Here is a 23,994-nt window from a genome sequence, read left to right as displayed (position 1 = left end):
GGCTTCCTATTGATTGACAGCTGGAAGTTGATTATATTGTGGTCGCTGTTCCCCAAGTGCCCCTCAACCTGCACCCCCCTTATACGTTCCGGTTTGTTAGTTAGTACTAGGTCCAGAATGGCCCTCCCTCTTGTTGGTTCCTGCACAAGTTGGTTCAGGTAATTGTCTTTAATTACTCTCAAGAACTTATCACCCCTGTGAGATTTGCAGGTTTCGTTCTCCCATGTTATATCTGGGTAATTAAAGTCCCCCATGATAATTACTTCGTTTCGTTTTGACACCTCTTCTATCTGCCTTAGTAGTAAGTCTTCAGTTTCTTCTGTTGCTTTTGGTGGTCGATAGAAGACCCCTATCAGGATTTTGTTATTTTTTCCTCCCTGTATTTCTACCCACAGAGATTCCACCTGTTCGTCTCCTACCCCTATATCCTCCCGTAGCCTCGGCTTCAAGTTCGATTTGACGTACAGACATACCCCTCCCCCTTTCTGGTTCCTTCGGTCTCTTCTGAAGAGATTGTACCCCTGCAAATTCACCGCCCAATCGCACTTATCATCAAGCCATGTTTCAGTAATTCCGACTATGTCATAACTTTCATCAGTCATTCTTGCTTCAAGCTCGCCCACTTTACCGATCAGACTTCGTGCATTCGTGATCATACAATTTATATCATTTTTTTTGTTTTTTAAATTTGTTTTGTTGCTATTCGTACTTATGGCTGATCTATCAGTTCTAACTGTACTAACCCCACCCCCTGCTCGTCCCCCATTCCCTTTGCTTGGACCCAGATCGCTAATTACACTGGCTACCCCACTATTTCTCATTTTGCCCTCCCCCCCAGTCCCTAGTTTAAACACTCCTCCAGCCTTCTAGCCATCTTTTCCCCCAGCACAGCTGCACCCTCCCCATTTAGATGCAGCCCGTCCCTACGGTAGAGCCTGTAGCCGACCGCAAAGTCAGCCCAGTTCTCCAGGAACCCAAATCCCTCCTTCTTACACCAACTCCGGAGCCACTTGTTTACCTCCCTAAGGTCCTGCTGCCTTTCTAGTGTGGCTTTAGGTACAGGTAGTATTTCTGAGAAAACTACCCTGGAGGTCCTCGCCCTGAGCTTGGACCCTAAGTCCCTGAAATCATTTTTGAGGGCCCTCCATTGACCTCTAACTTGTTCATTGGTGCCAACGTGCACCATGACTGCTGGATCCTCACCAGCCCCTCCCAGTAATCTGTCAATCCGATCCGCGATGTGTCGAACTCGAGCGCCAGGAAGACAACACACCGTTCGACGATCCCGGTCTTTATGGCAGATTGCCCTCTCTGTCCCCCTAATAATTGAGTCCCCCACCACTAGAACCTGTCTAGCCTGCCCTGCGCTCCCCGTCCCCGTCTCACTGGAGCAGTCATCCCCCTGGCGTTCAGAGGGCGTGTCGTGCTGCAGCGGTGCTGGCTCTGTAATGGCATCCCCCTCATCTGCCAATCGTGCAAACTTGTTGGGTTGTGCCAGTTCAGGACTAGCCTCCCTGGTTCTCTTCCCTCTATCCCTCCTTCTTTCTGTCACCCAGCTGACTGCCTGCTCCCCCTGCACTTCCGTACTACCGTCCGCCCCCGCCTCTACCCCAGCGAGTGCCTGCTCAGTGAGCACCAAACTCCTTTCCATGATGTCAATGGCTCTCAGTGTTGCCAGTTGCCCATTTAGATCCAGAATTTGGGCTTCTAAATGTTCGACGTGCACGCATCTTGTGCACGCATCAGTCATTCTTGCTTCAAGCTCGCCCACTTTACCGATCAGACTTCGTGCATTCGTGATCATACAATTTATATCATTTTTTTTGTTTTTTAAATTTGTTTTGTTGCTATTCGTACTTATGGCTGATCTATCAGTTCTAACTGTACTAACCCCACCCCCTGCTCGTCCCCCATTCCCTTTGCTTGGACCCAGATCGCTAATTACACTGGCTACCCCACTATTTCTCATTTTGCCCTCCCCCCCAGTCCCTAGTTTAAACACTCCTCCAGCCTTCTAGCCATCTTTTCCCCCAGCACAGCTGCACCCTCCCCATTTAGATGCAGCCCGTCCCTACGGTAGAGCCTGTAGCCGACCGCAAAGTCAGCCCAGTTCTCCAGGAACCCAAATCCCTCCTTCTTACACCAACTCCAGAGCCACTTGTTTACCTCCCTAAGGTCCTGCTGCCTTTCTAGTGTGGCTTTAGGTACAGGTAGTATTTCCGAGAAAACTACCCTGGAGGTCCTCGCCCTGAGCTTGGACCCTAAGTCCCTGAAATCATTTTTGAGGGCCCTCCATTGACCTCTAACTTGTTCATTGGTGCCAACGTGCACCATGACTGCTGGATCCTCACCAGCCCCTCCCAGTAATCTGTCAATCCGATCCGCGATGTGTCGAACTCGAGCGCCAGGAAGACAACACACCGTTCGACGATCCCGGTCTTTATGGCAGATTGCCCTCTCTGTCCCCCTAATAATTGAGTCCCCCACCACTAGAACCTGTCTAGCCTGCCCTGCGCTCCCCGTCCCCGTCTCACTGGAGCAGTCATCCCCCTGGCGTTCAGAGGGCGTGTCGTGCTGCAGCGGTGCTGGCTCTGTAATGGCATCCCCCTCATCTGCCAATCGTGCAAACTTGTTGGGTTGTGCCAGTTCAGGACTAGCCTCCCTGGTTCTCTTCCCTCTATCCCTCCTTCTTTCTGTCACCCAGCTGACTGCCTGCTCCCCCTGCACTTCCGTACTACCGTCCGCCCCCGCCTCTACCCCAGCGAGTGCCTGCTCAGTGAGCACCAAACTCCTTTCCATGATGTCAATGGCTCTCAGTGTTGCCAGTTGCCCATTTAGATCCAGAATTTGGGCTTCTAAATGTTCGACGTGCACGCATCTTGTGCACGCATCAGTCATTCTTGCTTCAAGCTCGCCCACTTTACCGATCAGACTTCGTGCATTCGTGATCATACAATTTATATCATTTTTTTTGTTTTTTAAATTTGTTTTGTTGCTATTCGTACTTATGGCTGATCTATCAGTTCTAACTGTACTAACCCCACCCCCTGCTCGTCCCCCATTCCCTTTGCTTGGACCCAGATCGCTAATTACACTGGCTACCCCACTATTTCTCATTTTGCCCTCCCCCCCAGTCCCTAGTTTAAACACTCCTCCAGCCTTCTAGCCATCTTTTCCCCCAGCACAGCTGCACCCTCCCCATTTAGATGCAGCCCGTCCCTACGGTAGAGCCTGTAGCCGACCGCAAAGTCAGCCCAGTTCTCCAGGAACCCAAATCCCTCCTTCTTACACCAACTCCGGAGCCACTTGTTTACCTCCCTAAGGTCCTGCTGCCTTTCTAGTGTGGCTTTAGGTACAGGTAGTATTTCCGAGAAAACTACCCTGGAGGTCCTCGCCCTGAGCTTGGACCCTAAGTCCCTGAAATCATTTTTGAGGGCCCTCCATTGACCTCTAACTTGTTCATTGGTGCCAACGTGCACCATGACTGCTGGATCCTCACCAGCCCCTCCCAGTAATCTGTCAATCCGATCCGCGATGTGTCGAACTCGAGCGCCAGGAAGACAACACACCGTTCGACGATCCCGGTCTTTATGGCAGATTGCCCTCTCTGTCCCCCTAATAATTGAGTCCCCCACCACTAGAACCTGTCTAGCCTGCCCTGCGCTCCCCGTCCCCGTCTCACTGGAGCAGTCATCCCCCTGGCGTTCAGAGGGCGTGTCGTGCTGCAGCGGTGCTGGCTCTGTAATGGCATCCCCCTCATCTGCCAATCGTGCAAACTTGTTGGGTTGTGCCAGTTCAGGACTAGCCTCCCTGGTTCTCTTCCCTCTATCCCTCCTTCTTTCTGTCACCCAGCTGACTGCCTGCTCCCCCTGCACTTCCGTACTACCGTCCGCCCCCGCCTCTACCCCAGCGAGTGCCTGCTCAGTGAGCACCAAACTCCTTTCCATGATGTCAATGGCTCTCAGTGTTGCCAGTTGCCCATTTAGATCCAGAATTTGGGCTTCTAAATGTTCGACGTGCACGCATCTTGTGCACGCATCAGTCATTCTTGCTTCAAGCTCGCCCACTTTACCGATCAGACTTCGTGCATTCGTGATCATACAATTTATATCATTTTTTTTGTTTTTTAAATTTGTTTTGTTGCTATTCGTACTTATGGCTGATCTATCAGTTCTAACTGTACTAACCCCACCCCCTGCTCGTCCCCCATTCCCTTTGCTTGGACCCAGATCGCTAATTACACTGGCTACCCCACTATTTCTCATTTTGCCCTCCCCCCCAGTCCCTAGTTTAAACACTCCTCCAGCCTTCTAGCCATCTTTTCCCCCAGCACAGCTGCACCCTCCCCATTTAGATGCAGCCCGTCCCTACGGTAGAGCCTGTAGCCGACCGCAAAGTCAGGCCAGTTCTCCAGGAACCCAAATCCCTCCTTCTTACACCAACTCCGGAGCCACTTGTTTACCTCCCTAAGGTCCTGCTGCCTTTCTAGTGTGGCTTTAGGTACAGGTAGTATTTCCGAGAAAACTACCCTGGAGGTCCTCGCCCTGAGCTTGGACCCTAAGTCCCTGAAATCATTTTTGAGGGCCCTCCATTGACCTCTAACTTGTTCATTGGTGCCAACGTGCACCATGACTGCTGGATCCTCACCAGCCCCTCCCAGTAATCTGTCAATCCGATCCGCGATGTGTCGAACTCGAGCGCCAGGAAGACAACACACCGTTCGACGATCCCGGTCTTTATGGCAGATTGCCCTCTCTGTCCCCCTAATAATTGAGTCCCCCACCACTAGAACCTGTCTAGCCTGCCCTGCGCTCCCCGTCCCCGTCTCACTGGAGCAGTCATCCCCCTGGCGTTCAGAGGGCGTGTCGTGCTGCAGCGGTGCTGGCTCTGTAATGGCATCCCCCTCATCTGCCAATCGTGCAAACTTGTTGGGTTGTGCCAGTTCAGGACTAGCCTTCCTGGTTCTCTTCCCTCTATCCCTCCTTCTTTCTGTCACCCAGCTGACTGCCTGCTCCCCCTGCACTTCCGTACTACCGTCCGCCCCCGCCTCTACCCCAGCGAGTGCCTGCTCAGTGAGCACCAAACTCCTTTCCATGATGTCAATGGCTCTCAGTGTTGCCAGTTGCCCATTTAGATCCAGAATTTGGGCTTCTGAATGTTCGACGTGCACGCATCTTGCGCAACAGTATGCACCCTCGATCGGCTGATCAAGGACCGCATACATTGCACAAGTAGCACACTGGATGACATTGCCAGGCATGGAGCTCATCCTAATGGGGATCTACAATTTACTTGTGGAAGTAATGAAGATAGACTTGTTCACACTCAGCTCACGCGCTGCTGCAACTGCTCAACCGCTGACCCGCTGCTGCAACCGCTGACCCGCTGCTGCAACCTCTCACACCCTTCTGCAACCTCTCACACTCTGCTGCAACCGCTGACCCGCTGCTGCAACCGCTGTTGCAACCGCTGACCCGCTGCTGCAACCGCTCACACCCTGCTATAACCGCTCACCCGCTGCTTCAACCGCTGCCGCAACCGCTGACCCGCTGCCGCAACCGCTGACCCGCTGCCGCAACCGCTGACCCGCTGCCGCAACCGCTGACCCGCTGCTGCAACCCCTCACCCGCTGCTGCGACCCCTCACCGCTGCACCCGCTGCTGCGACCCCTCACCCGCTGCTGCGACCACTCAACTGCTCACACGCTGCTGCAACCGCTCACTCGCTGCCGCTCTCGCGCAAACGCTTACCCGCTGACACGCGCTCACAAAATTTTTTATTTCCCCCCCCCCTCACAAACACTTAGACCCCCAGACACACACACACACAGAAGACACAACTAACCAGATACACAGAAGACACACAGCTCACAAACACACACAGAGGTAGAGGTAGATACTTATCAGCACACTCTGCCCTCCTGTCTCAGCTGCTTCGTTCTAGTCCCCTCCGCTACTGCCGGTCTCTGATTGCTGCCCCCGCACCTGCACCTGCTTCTGCTCCGGCGGCCGCTCACTCCACCTGTCACTCTGCCCTCCTGCTGCTGCTCCGAGACCCGCTCTGCTCCGCTTCTGCACTCCTCCTGCCGGCTCCTGTCACCTTCGGGTGCCGGTATCGGCTCCTCCGCTGGTCCGTTGTCTCCCTCAGACCCCCCGCTCGTGCCTCTGCCTCGGCGCGCTGCTACTGGCGTCTGACGTCACTTCCGGTCCGTGCACTAGGTCCCCCCAATGTTAGCCCATTGAATTCAATGGAGCCGGCAATACAGCCAGCTCCATTGAAAGCAATGGGCTGCTGGCGAGAGCGGGATAAATTTTCGGGAAGGGCTTAAAAATATAAGCCCTTACCTGAAAAAGAAAGATTTTAGTGTAAAAAAGAATAAAAATGCAGGCATTCCTTTTCAATGGAGCCGCTGCTGCTGCCGGCGACTCCATTGAAGACAATGGTCCGCTGGCACACCTGAATTCTTTTTCAGGGAAGGGCTTTACATATAAGCCATTCCCTGGAAATGAATTAAAAGTGATTTAAAAAACAAAAAAAATAGATACTCACCTCCCTTCAGCTGCCGGGGCACAGCCGCGTCTTCTCCTGCTGTCCCCTGCACTGTGGTGCTGAACTGCTGTCATTCAGCTGAGAGCTGCGCTGAGCCAATCAGAGGCAGCATTCACTCACCCATTCATGAATTCATGAATGGGTGTGAGTGAGATCTGCCTCTGATTGGTCAGGCTGTGACCAATCAGAGGCAGCTCATTCAGCAGACGGGGATTTTAAATCCCCGGCTGCTGAATACTACAGAGAGCAATTCAGGAGAACTGCCAGCTGGCCGCGGCTGAACTCCATCTGCCGGGACCAGGTGAGTATATATATTTTTTTTTATTTTTACCCATTTCTGGATGAATTGCAGAGAAGAGCTTATATATTTAAGCCCTTCCCGAAAATTCATTGTGCGATCGCCGGCAGCCCATTGCTTTCAATGGAGTCGGCTGTATTGCCGGCTCCATTGAATTCAATGGGCTAACATCGTTCTGCCGGGACAAGGTGAGTATATAATTTTTTTTTACTTTTTACACATTTTAGGATGATTTTCAGGTAAGGGCTTATATTTTTAAGCCCTTCCTGAAAATTCATCCCGCGCTAGCCGGCAGCCCATTGCTTTCAATGGAGCCGGCTGTATTGCCGGCTCCATTGAATTCAATGGTCAGTGCTCGTTTAATCGAGACGAGCACCGCGTGGTGCTCATCTCGAGTAACGAGCATCTCGAGCACCCTAATACTCGAACGAGCATCAAGCTCGGACGAGTATGCTCGCTCATCTCTAGTTATTAAGCCATGACACAGACAGAGCTTTGTAGATTGTAATACATGACAGGCCTGGGAGCAATAACTAGGCTCTGGGCTGTCATGGCCACCAGCTTTCTGCAATTAGATGTTATAGTGGGCAATGCGCCGATGGATTGGGTCCTTCTATGTCTGCCAGCTTAGGTGCTGCAGTTAGCAATGACCACCGCAGCAAAAGGATTAAATTACTGTAATTTGAACTGGTTCTGATTGCTGTTGTTGCTGGTGGGTGTCAGTTGTTTAATTCAGCTGTCACCTGCTGTTTGGCTCTGGGCCTGATTCATACATTGTTCGGCATTGGGCAGTTTACACCCTCTTGCAAGAAGAAGTTAAGCTTAAACCCTTAGTGACCACGCTATTGTCTTTTTACATCTCGCCGTTGCAGGACGTGTATGGAGAGAGATAGTGCTGCTCTCTCCTTCCATACATTGCAGGTGTCAGCTGTTTATTACAGCTGACACCTGCAGGCAACTGTCCCGTTCGCCCGCATGGCCGATGCTGTCAAATTTGACAGCAGCATTTAAATCCCCCGAACATTGTTCGGGGGGCCCTAACGGCCCATATGGTGAGATCGGGAGAGCCGTGCGGGTGTCATGTCAGCCGGGGTCCTTCTGAAAGACCCCAGGGCTGTCATGGCAGAATGCCTATCAAGCCATCTCCGCGGGGTGTCTTGATAGACTGCCTGTCAGAATGCAGTATGATGTAATGCTATAGCATTACATCATACTGCAGGAGCGATCAAAGCATAGCTGGTTGTGGTCCCCCAGGAGAACTGATAGAAAAAGTAAAAATAAGAACAATGAAGTTTTATTAATTATTTTAAAAAATACTAATGAAAGTTCAACCCCCCTCTTCCTTTTTCCATATTTACAATTAAAAAAATCGAAATAATAAAACAAAAATACATATTTGGTATCACTGCATATGTAAAACTCCGATCTATCAAAGTAATGCATTATTTGCCGTGCACGGTGAATGTCGTCCGAAAAAAAGAAGCAAAAAAAACCAGAAATGAGCTTTTTTGGTTACACTGTTGCCAAGAAAAAATTTAATAAAAAGCAATCAAAAAGTCCTATGTATTCCAAAACGGTACCAATGGTACCAAAATGAGCCCCCACACAACCTTATCTACAGAAAAAGTGTGGTTACTAAGGGGTTAAGGATGTTTTCCAGGACTATACTTTTGATGAATGATCTTCACGATAGATCATCAATATCAGTATGGGTCCAACACCCAGCACCCCTGCAATCAACAGGTTTTTGTATTGACTATGTCAGTCAGAAGACTACAAACAAAATTAAAGTTTGATAATTGTGATACAACTATAGTAAAAGGAAAGTAGGGAAGCTCCCTATGGAATTCTGAATAATACTTTTCATAATTCATGTTTTGAAGAATCTTCTTTTATAATTTCGTCTTATAGATATTAAAAAAACATTTAAAATGACAAATTAAATAAATTAAATCTTGTTATTTGTATAGCGCCAACTTATCCTGCAGCGCTTCCAGGTCATTTATTTATTACAAATTGAAATCTATCATCTACCAACAAGATGATATAGTAAAAGCTAATACATTTTCCATACATTTTCTACAACAGATGTAGAGACATACACATGGAATTATATTGTGGAGAAAAAAGTTACCATATTCAATACCATCTTCAATTTAAGAAAAGCAGCAATTTTAGTCATTACCATTGATGTCACTGTGCTTTGCAAAAAAATGACAGTTTATATAGTACGGGGATGAATCATGAAAACTGTCTAAAAGAAAAGCTGTCTTTGTTGCCCACAGCAAGCAATCATAGCAAATCATTTTGTAAGAGTACTACGTCTAAGAAAGCTGTGCTGTATTTTGCTATTATAGGCAACAAAGATGGGGGGGTTGAGAGTTTTCATACATCTCCCACTAGGTGTATTTAACTCGCTGTATTCAACAGAACTGCTTAAAGTGAATTATTGCACAAGAAATGAACATAAGAAAACAAAGTAAACACAGTAACAAATATTTTTTCAATGCAGATAACTATATACAAATCAAGTGCAGTACACAAAATCAAACGGTTAATAAATAACCTCCGATAGATACGCATTAATTTGAAAGTAGTAGATACAAATCTCAATCATTACTGTATGCGAGTGAGTAAAATAGATATAACGTAACTTAATAAATGTGTCAGAACAGAACTGCCCCTAGCCTGCCATACCTTCTGAAATATTTGAAAACACTTACTATTTTTGAATACTATAGGGAGAATTTATTGAGAGCAGAGTTTTATATGCCGGACCACATTAGAATAAGATGTGTCTAAAGTATTAATAATGCACTTAAAAAGAAACGTAAAACTGTGCAAGAGGTGATGTTAGATGGCACATTAGGCTAAATTACATTTGCATATTAATTTGAGAATGCATATAAGTGGGTAAGTAACTGGTTCAGTGATAGAAAGCAGAGTATGGTATTAATGGTACATACTCTGATTGGGTCACCATTACTAGTGGGGTGCCACAGGGGTTGGTAGTTGGCCCTATTCTTTTTAATATATTCACTGGTGACCTCGTAAAAGGATTGTCCAGTAAAACATCAATATTTTCAGATGATACAAAACTATGTAAATAAAGTAACACAAGGGAAGACACAAAGTGGATCTGGATAAGTTGGAGACTTGGGCAGAAAAGGGGAAAATGAGTTTTAACACTGCTAAATGTAAAGTTATGCACATGGGCAGGAGAAATACATGTCATCATTACACACTAAATGGGAAACCACTGGGTAACACTGACACGGAAAATGTCTTGGGGATTTTAGTTAACTGTAAGCTTAACTGGAACAAGCAGTGTCAGGCAGCTACTGCCAAGGCAATTAGGATCACATGGTGCATCAAAAGAGGTGTAGGGGCACATGATGAGAACATTGTTCTTCCTCTTTACAAATCACTAGTCAGACCACACATGAAATATTGTGTACAGTTTGGGGCATCAGGTCTCAAAAAGGACATACCAGAGCTCAAGCAGATTCAAAGGCGGGCAACTAATATAATAAATCGAATGGGTTATCAAAATTGGAATTATTTAGTTCAGAAAAAAAGATGGCAGATGGGTGACCTAATTACTCTGTATAAATATATCAGGGGACAACACAGAGATCTCTCCCATCATCTATTTATACCAGGACTGTGACTGTAACAAGGGGTCGCTCTCTACAGCTAGAGGAAGGAAGGTTTCTACATCAACATAGAATGGGGTTCTTTACTGTAAGAGTAGTAAGACTATGGAACTCTCTGCTTGAGGATATGGTTATGGTGAATTCGATGACAGTCCAAGAGGAGTCTGGATGCTTTTCTTGAGCATTGCAATATTATATATTATAATCATTAATAACTTCTGAAGGGTCAGTGACACAGGGATTATTCCGACTGCCAGATTGGAGTCTGGAAAGAATTTTTTCCACTAAATAGGAAAAATTGTCTTGCGTTGTTTGTCTCATTGCGTTGTTTTTGCCTTTCTCTGGATCAACATGGGGGGGTGGGGGGGGGGGAGGGGGTTATAGGCTGAATTGGATGGACATATGTCTTTTTCCACACTTACATACAATGTTACTATGTTATCATCACCTGTTGTGGTGCTTTAATCCAGATAAACTGGGGAGGAGGCTTTGCCCTCAAAACGTGTTCTTTTGCTGGCTTTTAATTTTGTCGAACTAAAAATTCCTTCTACCTAAATGATTCTTCAATAAGCTTTTTTTTGGAGGGCTGCACCATAGTCCAGCAGTTCTATCTACGTTTTTCTCTCAATTTTAACTCTGATTGGCAGCACCTCCACACAACTCTGGATATAGATCCTCACCGAGACCCCGTTTGGGGCTCCAGTGACAATATCTATTCTACATCTTCTTTCACTCCAGTCTCATATCATATCATGTCATTGCTTTTGGACTGCAAGCTGAGCATTTGATGAAATGCCTTGATAAAATTGTAGGGTCAGGTCCCTTTTAAGATAAATAATCAACTCTATCCCAGGGTCTTTGTAGTCCTCCTAACAAGAATCTCTATCATGAAACCCTGGGGTATCTGCATGTCCTACTGGTCTCTACAATTAGGTACATGCTGTATAAAACTGTACCCTTCTAAACCAGCAATCCTACAATCTGAGCCTCTTATTATTACCAATAAGCTCCTCCCATTCCTTAACAGATATATGACACATTATATGGCATAGTCTGTGAATGTGTGAAGCCTGGCAATAAACCTAAGAAAAATACAATAAGAAACCTGAAACAATAATTGTCATGTGTAAAAGGTTTTTAGTTTGTATTTATCCTGTAAAGGCTGTATGATATTCACATGACTATACTTTATGAATCTATTTATCTTGTCTTGTTACCTCTAAAAATTGTAATGCTAATTTTTAATAATAAGTCTAGAAAAAAAACAGCTCATAGAATCCTAGAATGGTAGAGTTGGAAGGGACCTCCAGGGTCATCTGGTCCAAACCCCTGCTTAGTGCAGGATCACTAAATCATCCCAGATAGATATTTGTCCACCCCCACAATCCCCAGCTAAAAAAAAGGATGTGCAGAATAATTTTTTAACCTTGCTTTTTCAAATAGGTCATAGCTTTTATTTTAGTCACAGTACATTAAATTTAGTGTATAGAAATAAAATATTCTTTTACTTACATGAGTCCATGGTCAAAGCAGTAATCTCTTTTTTGTCTTTCGAATATGTATAAATTTGCCTTTCTTTTGCATGTTGTAAACAGGTATTATTATATATACTATTCCAAACTTTTATGCATCTTCTTTTTGTTGAGTTGAGGCATACACAGTTTCCCATAACAGTCTTTTTTAGTTCACTCCAAGCTGTCAAGCAACTATTTGCTGCATCATTGACTATGCATTCGTGATGGTGACTGCACCGAATTTTAAACTTTTCATACACAGAAAAGCAATTATTGTCCTCCTTGCATTGTTCTTTCGCTAAGAGGCAGTCATTTGCTTTCTCTGATGAAGAATCCAAAGACATTTTGGGATTTTGTATGAATCCTTTCGGAATAATAGAGTGTTCTTGCTTAATGGGTCCTACGGGGAGACTAGGCACTGCATGCAAAAGAGAGGGATAATATTAAAATCACAGCAGTATACTTTTAACCATTAATAATGTAATACTATTTAGCTGCCTAACATAGCTTGGAAAATTGCTGATTAATAGTGTAAGTAACTTTTAATTTGCAGCTACTTTTAAGTATTTGGTAGTTGAATAAAGTCCTATTGCCTAATGGAATATTATCTGAAATAGAGGGTGACCCACAGAAAAGTAGCTCACTTCTGTCAATATAGAGAAAAGAAAGAACAAGCAAGTGGATTGTTTTTTCCAGAGCTTTACTGATTCACCCATGTGTTACTACAAATACTGGAAGTGGTCTACGTTCACTTCTATGCACTTGTGCACACATCGCAATATGTTGCCTGTTACTGCCTGCAGCTCTTCAACAGTGATGCTATGGATAGTGTTTGTGATGTTTTCCTTGAGTTCATCCAGTGTGTGCAGATACTTGGCATATACTTTCTACTTTAGATTTTTCCACAAATAAAAATCTTGCTCATAGTTTTCTGTAAACAGTTCATGCGCCCGTGCCAGTTAGTCACGGGAGATGTGGTATGCTACAAATAATATATCTCATTATCTATCACATTATAAAGCTCATTTTTAGGACCCAAAAATATAAATTCATAAAAATTAACTTTTAATAAATATTGCTTAAAAACCTTATGGACACACAAGAAAAAAAAAAAAAATCCACTATCCGGTAGGGAATGTGAAATTGTATCATACAGTAACACCTCAAGATCACTATCGATCTTGGACGTTTTCTTTATTATGTCTTTTACGTCCAAAAGATAGCTCTTTTTTGGGGGGGTTTCTTGGTTTTAATGTTCCAAAAAACCTATGCATTTTTTCCGAACCTGAACATGATGTCGTAATCAGCCGGAATCTACATGCAACTCATATAGTCCAATGTATAATAGACACGAGATGTTTTTATGTACAGAATAGACCTTGTAATTGCCCAGATGTTTTTATGTACAAAATAGACCTTGTAATTTGCCTACGCGTTTCGCCCACTGCGTGGGCTCCTCAGGGGCTCAAGTATCTCCTGGGATGATTCCCTGGAGAAAGGTTATCAGTCATCAACTGAGTATAGAAAATTGTTTATAGATTAGGACTAGAGATGAGCGAACACGTTCGGCCCCGCCCCTTTTTCGCCCGAACACCGAACTTTGCGAACACTTCAGTGTTCGGGCGAAAAAGTTCGGGGGCCGCCGTGGCAGCGCGGGGGGGTGCGGCGGGGAGTGGGGGGGAGAGGGAGAGAGAGAGGGCTCCCCCCTGTTCCCCGCTACTGCCGCCCGCGCCGCCGCGCATCTCCCCGCCCCCCGGCGGCACCCGGACCTTTACGCGCGAACACTGCAGTGTTCGGCAAAGCCGGTGTCCGGGTGCGGATGTGTCCGTAACGGACACGTTCGCTCATCTCTAATTAGGACTATAATCCATTAGAGGCAATGAGTAAGTATAGGTAAGGTACTGTATTGAATTAGCACCCCACTATGAGGAGTGATCGCTGCAGTAATTCCTCCTAAGCTAATATGCGGTACTTGATAGCCTAATAATATTTCCTAGAGGAAGTGTGCCCAGTTATCACTTAGAGTGATGTCTTGGTCAATACCCAGATGGTCTGCGCACTAAAAAAAGTTCCCCAGGTAATGCATCGCTGTCTATTAGATCCTTTTAGTAGGTGAGTTTTGATATACTCAAAGGCTATCAATAGAATAGCTCCCACTAAATAGGGTTTTTCTGCAGTCAGGCAGATTCTCAGCCTAGTGAAGAGTTGTAAGATTTCCCCCCCCCCCCCTATCAGGATCAGATAAAGCAGAATGAAATCATAAAATAAATAGAACAATGCTGGCAGTCCACCACCAGGACTGTCATGCTGCCGCTTGTTCTATTTATTTTATGATTTCATTCTGCTTTATCTGATCCTGATAGGTGGGGGGGGTAAATCTTACAACCCTTCACTAGGCTGAGAATCTGCCTGACTGCAGAAAAACCCTATTTAGTGGGAGCTATTCTATTGATAGCCTTTGAGTATATCAAAACTCACCTACTAAAAGGATCTAATAGACAGCGATGCATTACCTGGGGAACTTTTTTTAGTGCGCAGACCATCTGGGTATTGACCAAGACATCACTCTAAGTGATAACTGGGCACAGTTCCTCTAGGAAATATTATTAGGCTATCAAGTACCGCATATTAGCTTAGGAGGAATTACTGCAGCGATCACTCCTCATAGTGGGGTGCTAATTCAATACAGTACCTTACCTATACTTACTCATTGCCTCTAATGGATTATAGTCCTAATCTATAAACAATTTTCTATACTCAGTTGATGACTGATAACCTTTCTCCAGGGAATCATCCCAGGAGATACTTGAGCCCCTGAGGAGCCCACGCAGTGGGCGAAACGCGTAGGGAAATTACAAGGTCTATTTTGTACATAAAAACATCTGGGCAATTACAAGGTCTATTCTGTACATAAAAACATCTCGTGTCTATTATACATTGGACTATATGAGTTGCATGTAGATTCCGGCTGATTACGACATCATGTTCAGGTTCGGAAAAAATGCATAGGTTTTTTGGAACATTAAAACCAAGAAACCCCCCCAAAAAAGAGCTATCTTTTGGACGTAAAAGACATAATAAAGAAAACGTCCAAGATCAATACTGATCTTGAAGTGTTACTGTATGATACAATTTCACATTCCCTACCGGATAGTGGATTTTTTTTTTTTTTTCTTGTGTGTCCATAAGGTTTTTAAGCAATATTTATTAAAAGTTAATTTTTATGATATTATATTTTTGGGTCCTAAAAGTGAGCTTGATTAAGTAATTGGGACCTTACTGCCTCTGTGAAGTGGTTTTCTATCACATTATACTAATAACATGCTAGTGTATCAAATGCTTCTTAAAACTATAGGTCTCTTTTTCTATCTTTCTTTCTTTACAATCGGTATTCATATTGATAGCATATGTTTAATTGATCTACTACCTCATTGGTGTACCGTGGGCTTCAGTATTGTTGCTATTCTAATCCTAGTGGCCAATAAGATCTTATTTATGAGCCATCTTAGGACTCTGCGGATTACATTTATGCCAGTGCTATTTCCAGATGTAGGGATATTTTCTTCACCGCAAGACTGGAAAATTTAGAGCAAATAACTGTGGCTGGTGGCCCTGGATCTTTTTGCTGTCCCACCCAATGTGCACTATGGTGGGAATATAAGAGGATTGATACTGCCCTTTTCTCTACAATCCCTTCAATACTAATATCCATCTGAAACTGTTGTCAAGTATTTTTCCTGCACTATGGGGTATGAGTACCATCTCAGCTGGATTTCCCATCAATTTTCAATATGATTTATGCAATGCAACATTTTTGTTGATGTTCTTAGGGCCTGCCTCCACTCTAATAAACATGATTTCTGTATAGCCTTTTCCATTTACACATAAATGGAAATGTTTTACTTTTAGTTTGTATATACAGTATGAACTCTTTCCATATGAATAACAAGCCATTCAATTGAGCCCCTTTCCCTGAAAATATGTATTTATGTGCTGAGAACCTTCTTCTAGTTTCTGTTTAATCTTGCATTTTTTTTAGAAAACTAATAATCTGATTACATATATATTTTCTATTCTGTACATCTTTGAAATACAGAAAGTAGATAAATACCGGTCTCATAATGTTTTATTACGCCATAAACTGCTCGCTTAATCTTTCATGGTGTTACAGAATTTGCTTGGCAATAAAGCCATTAATATAAATTCCTAAAGATGAATTCAGACTGTATTTATAAGGATAGTAATTGGTAATAAACATGCCCTAATTTCCAAACTATTTATTTGTGTACTTGTTCAAATGCAAAATTTCACACATTGCCAGATTTCTTTTTAGGCCTCTTCCTCGCTTCTGAGAGCTGTAATAGCTCTGGACCAGATAACATGCAAGAGGAAGTAGTTGTTGTCTACATTCATATGTTACTACTTGTTGAGCACATAGAGCCACCACATCCATTGGGTAAAAGCTACAAATAACTCCCTGTACTGTCTACGAATTGAGAGAGTCGAGAGATGGAGCATAGTGGATTTAAAACACAAGAGAAAGCAGGTGTGGTGCTTTGCTCACTAGAGCAAGGTCATGTACCCTGTGAAACCTCACAGGCTACATGCACCTCTTAGGTTGTTCAGGCTTTATATTAACCCCTTGGCCACATCCGCTTTACTTGTATGATGAGCACAGAGAGTCTATAGAACAGGCTTGGGAGTCAAGTCAACTCCACATGAGATTGTGGGTGGTAGTTTGGGTGTCATGGTAGCCTGGGATCTTGTGAAGGTCTCCAAAGCTGCCATGTATTTATGTCCATTAAGACGTACCTAAAGAATGCCTGCAAAAATACAATATACTAGGGTACCTTAAAAAAAAAGTTAATTTTGAAAACAAAAATATAATTAAAAAGGGACCAAAAATTGTATGCTCTCAAAAATGGTACTAGTAGAAACCATGGGTTGTCCTGTAAAAACAAGCCTTCACACAGCTGCATTAACAGAAAACTAAAAAGGCTACGGAGGTCAGAAGATGACGACAGAAAATACATTTTTAAAACATATTTTATTTTTTAAAGGTAATAAAATAAAAAACAATATATATTTTTTATCGGCGTAATTATACTGACCCTCACCAACAAAGTAAGACCCCCAAAAATGGCACCATTATGTTTTCACTATTTCACTCGACTTAGAAATGTTTAAAAGTTTTTCTGTACATTATATGGTACATTAATCATTATCATTGAAAAATACAACTCATCCCGCAAAAGCAAGCCTTCAGACAGCTAAATTGGCAGAAAAAAAAAGTTCAGAAAGTGGGGAGAAGACAAAATGGCTAGGTCCTCAAGAAATAAAGCAGCCTTAGTCCAAAAGCAAGAAAAACGTTGGTAAAACTGCATATTTCTGCCTTTCCCATGGGATGAGAAGCCTGTATAGAAGATGGTGCTCTGCATTATCTAGGATCGAAAAATTTACAATGAAAAGTAATATAAGATGCTGCACTCACATAATTAAAAACCTGCTGTTTCTTTATTTTGTATATGTAAAGGGTAGAGACAGACAAGTGCAAAAAGCTGGTCCTTTCACACGGGACGGAATTACGTCAAATCAGCAGCTGCAGAATTCCACATCAAAATCCACAAGTCTAACTGCAGATGTTGATACAAAATTGCAGGCAGGTTTTAAGCAATTTTCAATTCTGTATCAAAATCTGCAGGTAGCCTGTGAATTTTACGGCTGAGTTAACTTTGGCTCTCAGTGCGTCATTTGGCTTATTCCATCTCGTGTAAAAAGTCTTTTACATCCACTTTCAACGGACATGCTTCTTTAGACTATGAACACAGCACAGTGTCAAGCTACTGTTACAGCCTTTTGCCCTCGTCTGTCCCAACTCTTCATATATATATATATATGTATATATTAAAGAAACTGCACGTTTTTAATTATCATGTTCCTTTTTAATGTATATCCTTGTAAATTCAGTATGTTCCTACACACTATGACACTGTCCAATCAGTGCTAGCAAAGTTATTTTAGGAGCACAACCTATTGACAAAGGAAGTGATAATGCCTAGTTAATAGAGATGAGTGAGCATACTTGTCCGAGCTTGATACTCGTTCGAGTATTAGGGTGTTCGAGATGCTCGTTACTCGTGACGAGTACCACGCGATGTTCGGGTTACTTTCATTTTCTTCCCTGAGAAATTTGCGCGCTTTTCTGGCCAATAGAAAGACAGGGAAGGCATTACAACTTCCCCCTGCAACGTTCAAGCCCTATACCACCCCCCTGCAGTGAGTGGCTGGCGAGATTAGGTGTCACCCGAGTATTAAAATCGGCCCCTCCCGCGGCTCGCCACAGATGAATTCTGACATAGTTCAGGGAAAGTGCTGTTGATGCCGGAGCTGCTATAGGGAGAGCGTTAGGAGTTATTTTAGGCTTCAAGAACCCTAACGGTCCTTCTTAGGCCATAGAAATCGCAGATCGCACCTATGTGCAATCTGCGATTTCTGTTCTCTTCTCTATATGCGCTCAATGGGGCCGGCGGCAGCAGCGCCGACCCCATTGAGAACATATAGAAGACAAATCATTCTTCTCTGCCACAGCTGTAACAGCTGTGGCAGAGAAGAACGATGTTTGCCCATTGAATTCAATGGAGCCAGCAATACAGCAGGTTCCACTGAAAGTAATGGGCTGCCGGCGATCACGGGATGAATTGTCGGGAAGGGCTTAAATATATAAGCCCTTCCCTGCAATTCATCCAGAAATGTGTTACAATAAAAATATATACCGGTGTATAAGGCGACGGGGCGTATAAGACGACCCCCCAACTGTCACCTTATACGCCGGGAATACAGCGGAGCAAAGAATAAAAATCATTACTCACTTCACCCGGCGTTCTGCGGCGTTCTACGGTGCTCCTGCAGGCTGTCGCTCCCTCCTGGTCCCCGGCAGAGCATTGCTTTCTCTACGAAGGGCTTTAAATCCCCGCCTCCAGAAACACACGTGCCTTCAGCCAATCACATCCAATGACAATGATGTCATTGAATGGCTGTGATTGGCTGAAGGCACGTGTGTTTCTGGAGGCGGGGATTTCAACCACTGCGTCCAGAAAGCAATGCTCTGCCGGGGACCAGGAGGGAGCGACAGCCTGCAGGAGCACCGCAGAACGCCGCAGAACGCCGGGTGAAGTGAGTAATGATTTTTATTCTTTGCTCCGCTGTATTCCCGGCGTATAAGGTGACAGTTGGGGGGGTCGTCTTATACGCCCCGTCGCCTTATACGCCGGTATATATTTTTATTGTAACACATTTCTGGATGAATTGCAGGGAAGGGCTTATATATTTAAGCCCTTCCCGACAATTCATCCCGTTATCGCCGGCAGCCCATTGCTTTCAGTGGAACCTGCTGTATTGCTGGCTCCATTGAATTCAATGGGCAAACATCGTTCTTCTCTGCCACAGCTGTTACAGCTATGGCAGAGGAGAACGATCTTTATGCTGACAGTGCGGGGGGGGGGGGCACTCTTGCCGCTATTGTGGCTTAATAGTGGGACCTGGGAACTTGAGATGCAGCCCAACATGTAGCCCCTCGCCTGCCCTATCTGTTGCTGTGTCGTTCCCATCACTTTCTTGAATTGCCCCAATTTTCACAAACGAAAACCTTAGCGAGCATCGGCGATATACAAAAATGCTCGGGTCGCCCATTGACTTCAATGGGGTTCGTTACTCGAAACGAACCCTCGAGCATCGCGAAAAGTTCGTCCCGAGTAACGAGCACCCGAGCATTTTGGTGCTCGCTCATCTCTACTAGTTAACAATCTATTCAAACACAGGAATAATAAATGAAGAACACGATGTACAGTTATAAAAAGATGCCATTTTTCAATAAAATGACAATGTTGCAGCAAGTACAGTATTTACTAAAATAGACATGCCAGTAGAGTTGACAGGTTATCTTTAATATAATACAGGGACTAAAAAGATAACAGAAAGTTACTGACCATGGTTGGACTTACAGTTCATTCCCAGTAACCTTTTAATAGTGCAGTAAATATCATTTGGGCAAGTACAAGCTTTGAAATCTGGATATCTGTCAGTGAAGTACAAGATGGTCACATTGCAAGGCATTACATTTTTTAACTGGCAGTTGACACCTAAAACACAGAAAAGTTGGCAAATTATTAAGGAAAATATTGTAAACAACAAATAGTAGGAAGTTCATTTGGGCCATTGTTTTAAGACAGGAATCATGTGGAGAAATGTTAAAACTGGTAGAGGAAACAGAGCAGGTGCCTATATTATTCCGCCCATATTCTAGAGGTGCTTTCAAATGGAATTAAGAGATCTGATTGGATATTATGGGCAACTATTTTGTCTGCTCTACTTTTTCTTTACATCAGTTTTAATAAACATGACTCTTTGAATCACCACAAAACATTCATATATATACTTAGATAATTTAATAATAAAGGTATTATTTGGAAATTTACTATGTTTGAAGCTCATGCAAGACATAAGGAAATACAAAGTCACTGAATCAGTGGTTATGACCAACATTTCTTTATTGAATAGTAGGCAGCAACAAGTACGGCCATGTGTCATGTATTATAGTGATGTATAACATAGAATGCAGACAGAATTCAACAGTCTCTGTATAATGCAATTTGGAAAATGCCAAAGTCTCTAGTAATTTCAGTATTCAAATCAGTCACTTCTTACACCAGTTGCCCTTATTCTATTAGACTCATGTATTTTATTACTGATGAGACCTCTAGTATAAAGCCAGCTTTTCTCTTCGATTTCTATGCTGTTTTGCGACTGCCTCCACTTCTATATCACCACTCTGGTAAGTGAGTGGTTATCTTTCTTCACACAACCCTGGTACTGTTCCTGGGATTACTGCAGGTGATCGTTCATTGCTGGATTGTTGCACCAAAGTTAATGCTCTTCCAGCAACTGCACTTCTAGCATCTTGACAGTCTCCTGCTGTCATCACTTCCTTTCCTTTCTGATCTGAAACTGCTTCCCTGGCCATCTTCACTAGGACTGTGGCACCTTCTGCTGTAGGAAAGAAGTGCACCCACTCTGCATGTTGCAGCAGTGTTTCTGGGTGTTATATGCTCTTCAATTAGGCTGCACCCAGGAGGAGACTAAATGGAAAGGTATACTATCACTGAGAAATAGCGTACTCAGTATAGACGTCACAGGTATTCCTAATTACAGCAAGGTATCACTGAAAAGATAATGATAAGATATCATTTTTAACAATTCTAATTAAAAATCAGGAACTGATCACAGCCAATAGTAATGACATTAGTGTGAAGCAAAGTATAAACCCAAAAGTATGCAACCTCATAGGTGACAAAACACCAGATGCTCGGATCGAAAGTTTGTGTTAAATGTGCTACAGTTTAAAATTTGGCTGTATTGTTGTAATTAAACCAATATCAATAGACATAATACACATTCATTGTGGTATCAATGAGCAATAAACTCTTTTTATAACATGATGGTATCAGAAAGTACCAGTTTCTTTTATTGGGTAATTGATCCTTCGTACTATATATCCTACTAGGAGTGGTAATTCATTGACATGGGTCGTGAGGGGTGTCATATCTCCTTAAGAAGAGCACCCAAAAAGTGTGTTGAGACACCTAGGGGGTGAGTGCGTATGGGGGTGGCATTGTCTCTCCCCAAGGAGAGCACCCAAAATGGGTGTGGGGACACCTAGAAGGTGAGTTAGGAAACTTATAAAGCCATGCAAGCTCCACTGGTTAATGTATGTAAATGAGGACGATGGAATTACTACCTCTGCAGTGCCACCTATTGAATGGCAGCATTCCTTCATATCAATGTCAGACCCTTTATACAGGTCTTTATAATAATGAACAATCATTGCGATCCCAAGGACCCTGTGACTGTAACACACATGATTTCATAAATCGGGGTGTGTATTACACAAATTGTGCTCGAATACCCATTAGAGCCCATTTTTGGATAACCAACTGCAGAGGGAGATCCGGCCATTTTTTGATGTGTTCCCCTATTCTCCCTTCTTTTTTTTTGTGTTGTTTTTCGTTCTTTTTTTGGGTTTATGCTTTGCTTCACACTAATGTCATCACTCTTAGCTATGATCAGTTCCTGATTTTTAATTAGAATTATTAAAAATTATATATGGAAAGGTAGTCTTGCATGTCCGCAACTTTTTCTACTAAAGAATATGAGAGTCTATGCAAATTATTCAAGTATGATATTCTAGATCACACCATTTAGAAACAGTATTTTCTACATCATGTAGACATTAAATCATGTTTGATCTTTATAATTCACAGAAAAAAACCCTACAGAAGAATAACTTAAAACCAAGGGGTATATTAAGGACAAACACATATACATCTAGATTCTATAGTAAAAAAAGAGACCATAGTAGAAAGGTGAACAAACCCCAAAGATGTGAAAAAGGGTATAACAATGCCCTGATGAATGGTAGGGCCTGATAAAGGGTGGATTGTAAACTGGATAGACCCCCCAACATAAATATCACCAAGCTAGCTAGTACCTCATTGTGGTGTTGGACCCCAGACTCGTTGTAGTATTGTTTGTTCTTTACGTTTGATCTTAACTTTTAAACTTTTCTTGGCATGGCAGCACAAAAATACCTCAAATGTCTTACAAATACAATATACAGTTTATCCATAATATCAGCACCACTTACAGTTAATGACACTGATTATCTCAAGTCAATGGCATGTGTCAAGGGGTGGGATATGTGAGGCAGCAAGTCTGTAGTTAGTATGTGCTGTTGATAAGGGACAAAGTGTGATGGCCTCACATCTGGGTGATAACATCTTCAAAATGGTAGGTCTTGGGGCAAGTTTCCAGTATGCAATGGTACACTCTAAAGGCAGTAGCCTCTTTCATCAGGATAATACATCATGCAGCACTGCAAAAAGTGTTCAGGAATGGCTTAAAGGACATGGAAAACAGTATAAGGTATTATGTTGGCCACTACATTCTCCAGATGTCAGTCTGACTGAGCAAGAGTGGGATATGATGGAAAACTAAATCTGTGCCCCAATGCCCCACCTTATAACTCGCAGGACGTAAACATTCTACTGATGGCCTCTTCGTGCCAGATATCACAGGACACCTTCAGAGGTCTTGTTGAGTCCAAACCTTGATGGGTAAAAGCATTTTGGTGACAGGTTTGATTGGCATGGTGCACTACACAGTTATCATACCATGCCTATGTTATGTTTGTAGCCCGGTAGTCATTGTAAAGCAATGGCTATACAAATACCGTAGTGCTCTGAATAAATGTTGAGCAAACAGATGTGGCACACTGAATTGTCATTTGATACTCTTTGGTACATCTGCACACAACAGTTGACTGGTTGGTACAATGTTATAGATGGCTTATTAGTGTAAACACTAAATAGAGAGTCGATACAAGCAGAATAGGACACAGATAAAACATCTAAAATTAATGTGTATAGCTTTAGGTCATTTTATATGATATTTAAGTTTGTTTGAAATCCGCAGTTTCATCTTATTGTCATCTAAAGCATATTCATATTTCCCTTGCGTGATAAGACTCATAGAGAAACATAAACTATGAAAACAGCAGCTTTGTGCTTTACTTCATGCAGATATTAACGTGCTATTGCTTCATATTGTAGCTGTTTAAGCTGATTCCTTTTCTATAGCCCCAAGGAACCAAAAAAATGATAATGAATGAACATCAATATTGTTCTTTACAGACAGCTGAATAAATATTAAAAGCAAACACTAATTATTGATAAAAAAGGATTGATGCCTGCGCTGAAGCATAAAATCAACAAAAGACGAGCCTGTGCAGGACATTTATATTGCAACATATAAAACTTGTGTTAACATGTCTTCTACTGGATATTAAAACTATAAATTAATCAAGCTATGTAAATCAAATATATATCATATACAATACAGAGCAATACATGATACAGTATCTTCC

The 23,994-nt window shown here is 43.2% G+C and overlaps 1 protein-coding gene across 1 annotated transcript in view; it reads right to left on the bottom strand.

Moving 5' to 3' along the window:
* Positions 1–23,994, bottom strand: part of GFRAL (GDNF family receptor alpha like) — a 68,436-nt gene that overhangs the window by 31,273 nt on the left and 13,169 nt on the right. The window contains exon 3 of the mRNA XM_066609272.1: positions 20,018–20,155. Within this exon, the coding sequence (XP_066465369.1) occupies positions 20,018–20,155 (138 nt within the window). The remainder of the gene's footprint in view (positions 1–20,017; positions 20,156–23,994) is intronic.

This window comes from Eleutherodactylus coqui, chromosome 1 (assembly GCF_035609145.1).
Source record: "Eleutherodactylus coqui strain aEleCoq1 chromosome 1, aEleCoq1.hap1, whole genome shotgun sequence".
Taxonomy (NCBI): Eukaryota; Metazoa; Chordata; class Amphibia; order Anura; family Eleutherodactylidae; genus Eleutherodactylus; species Eleutherodactylus coqui.
Note: the sequence above shows the minus strand (reverse complement) of the source record. Positions and strands in the feature narration are given on the sequence as shown.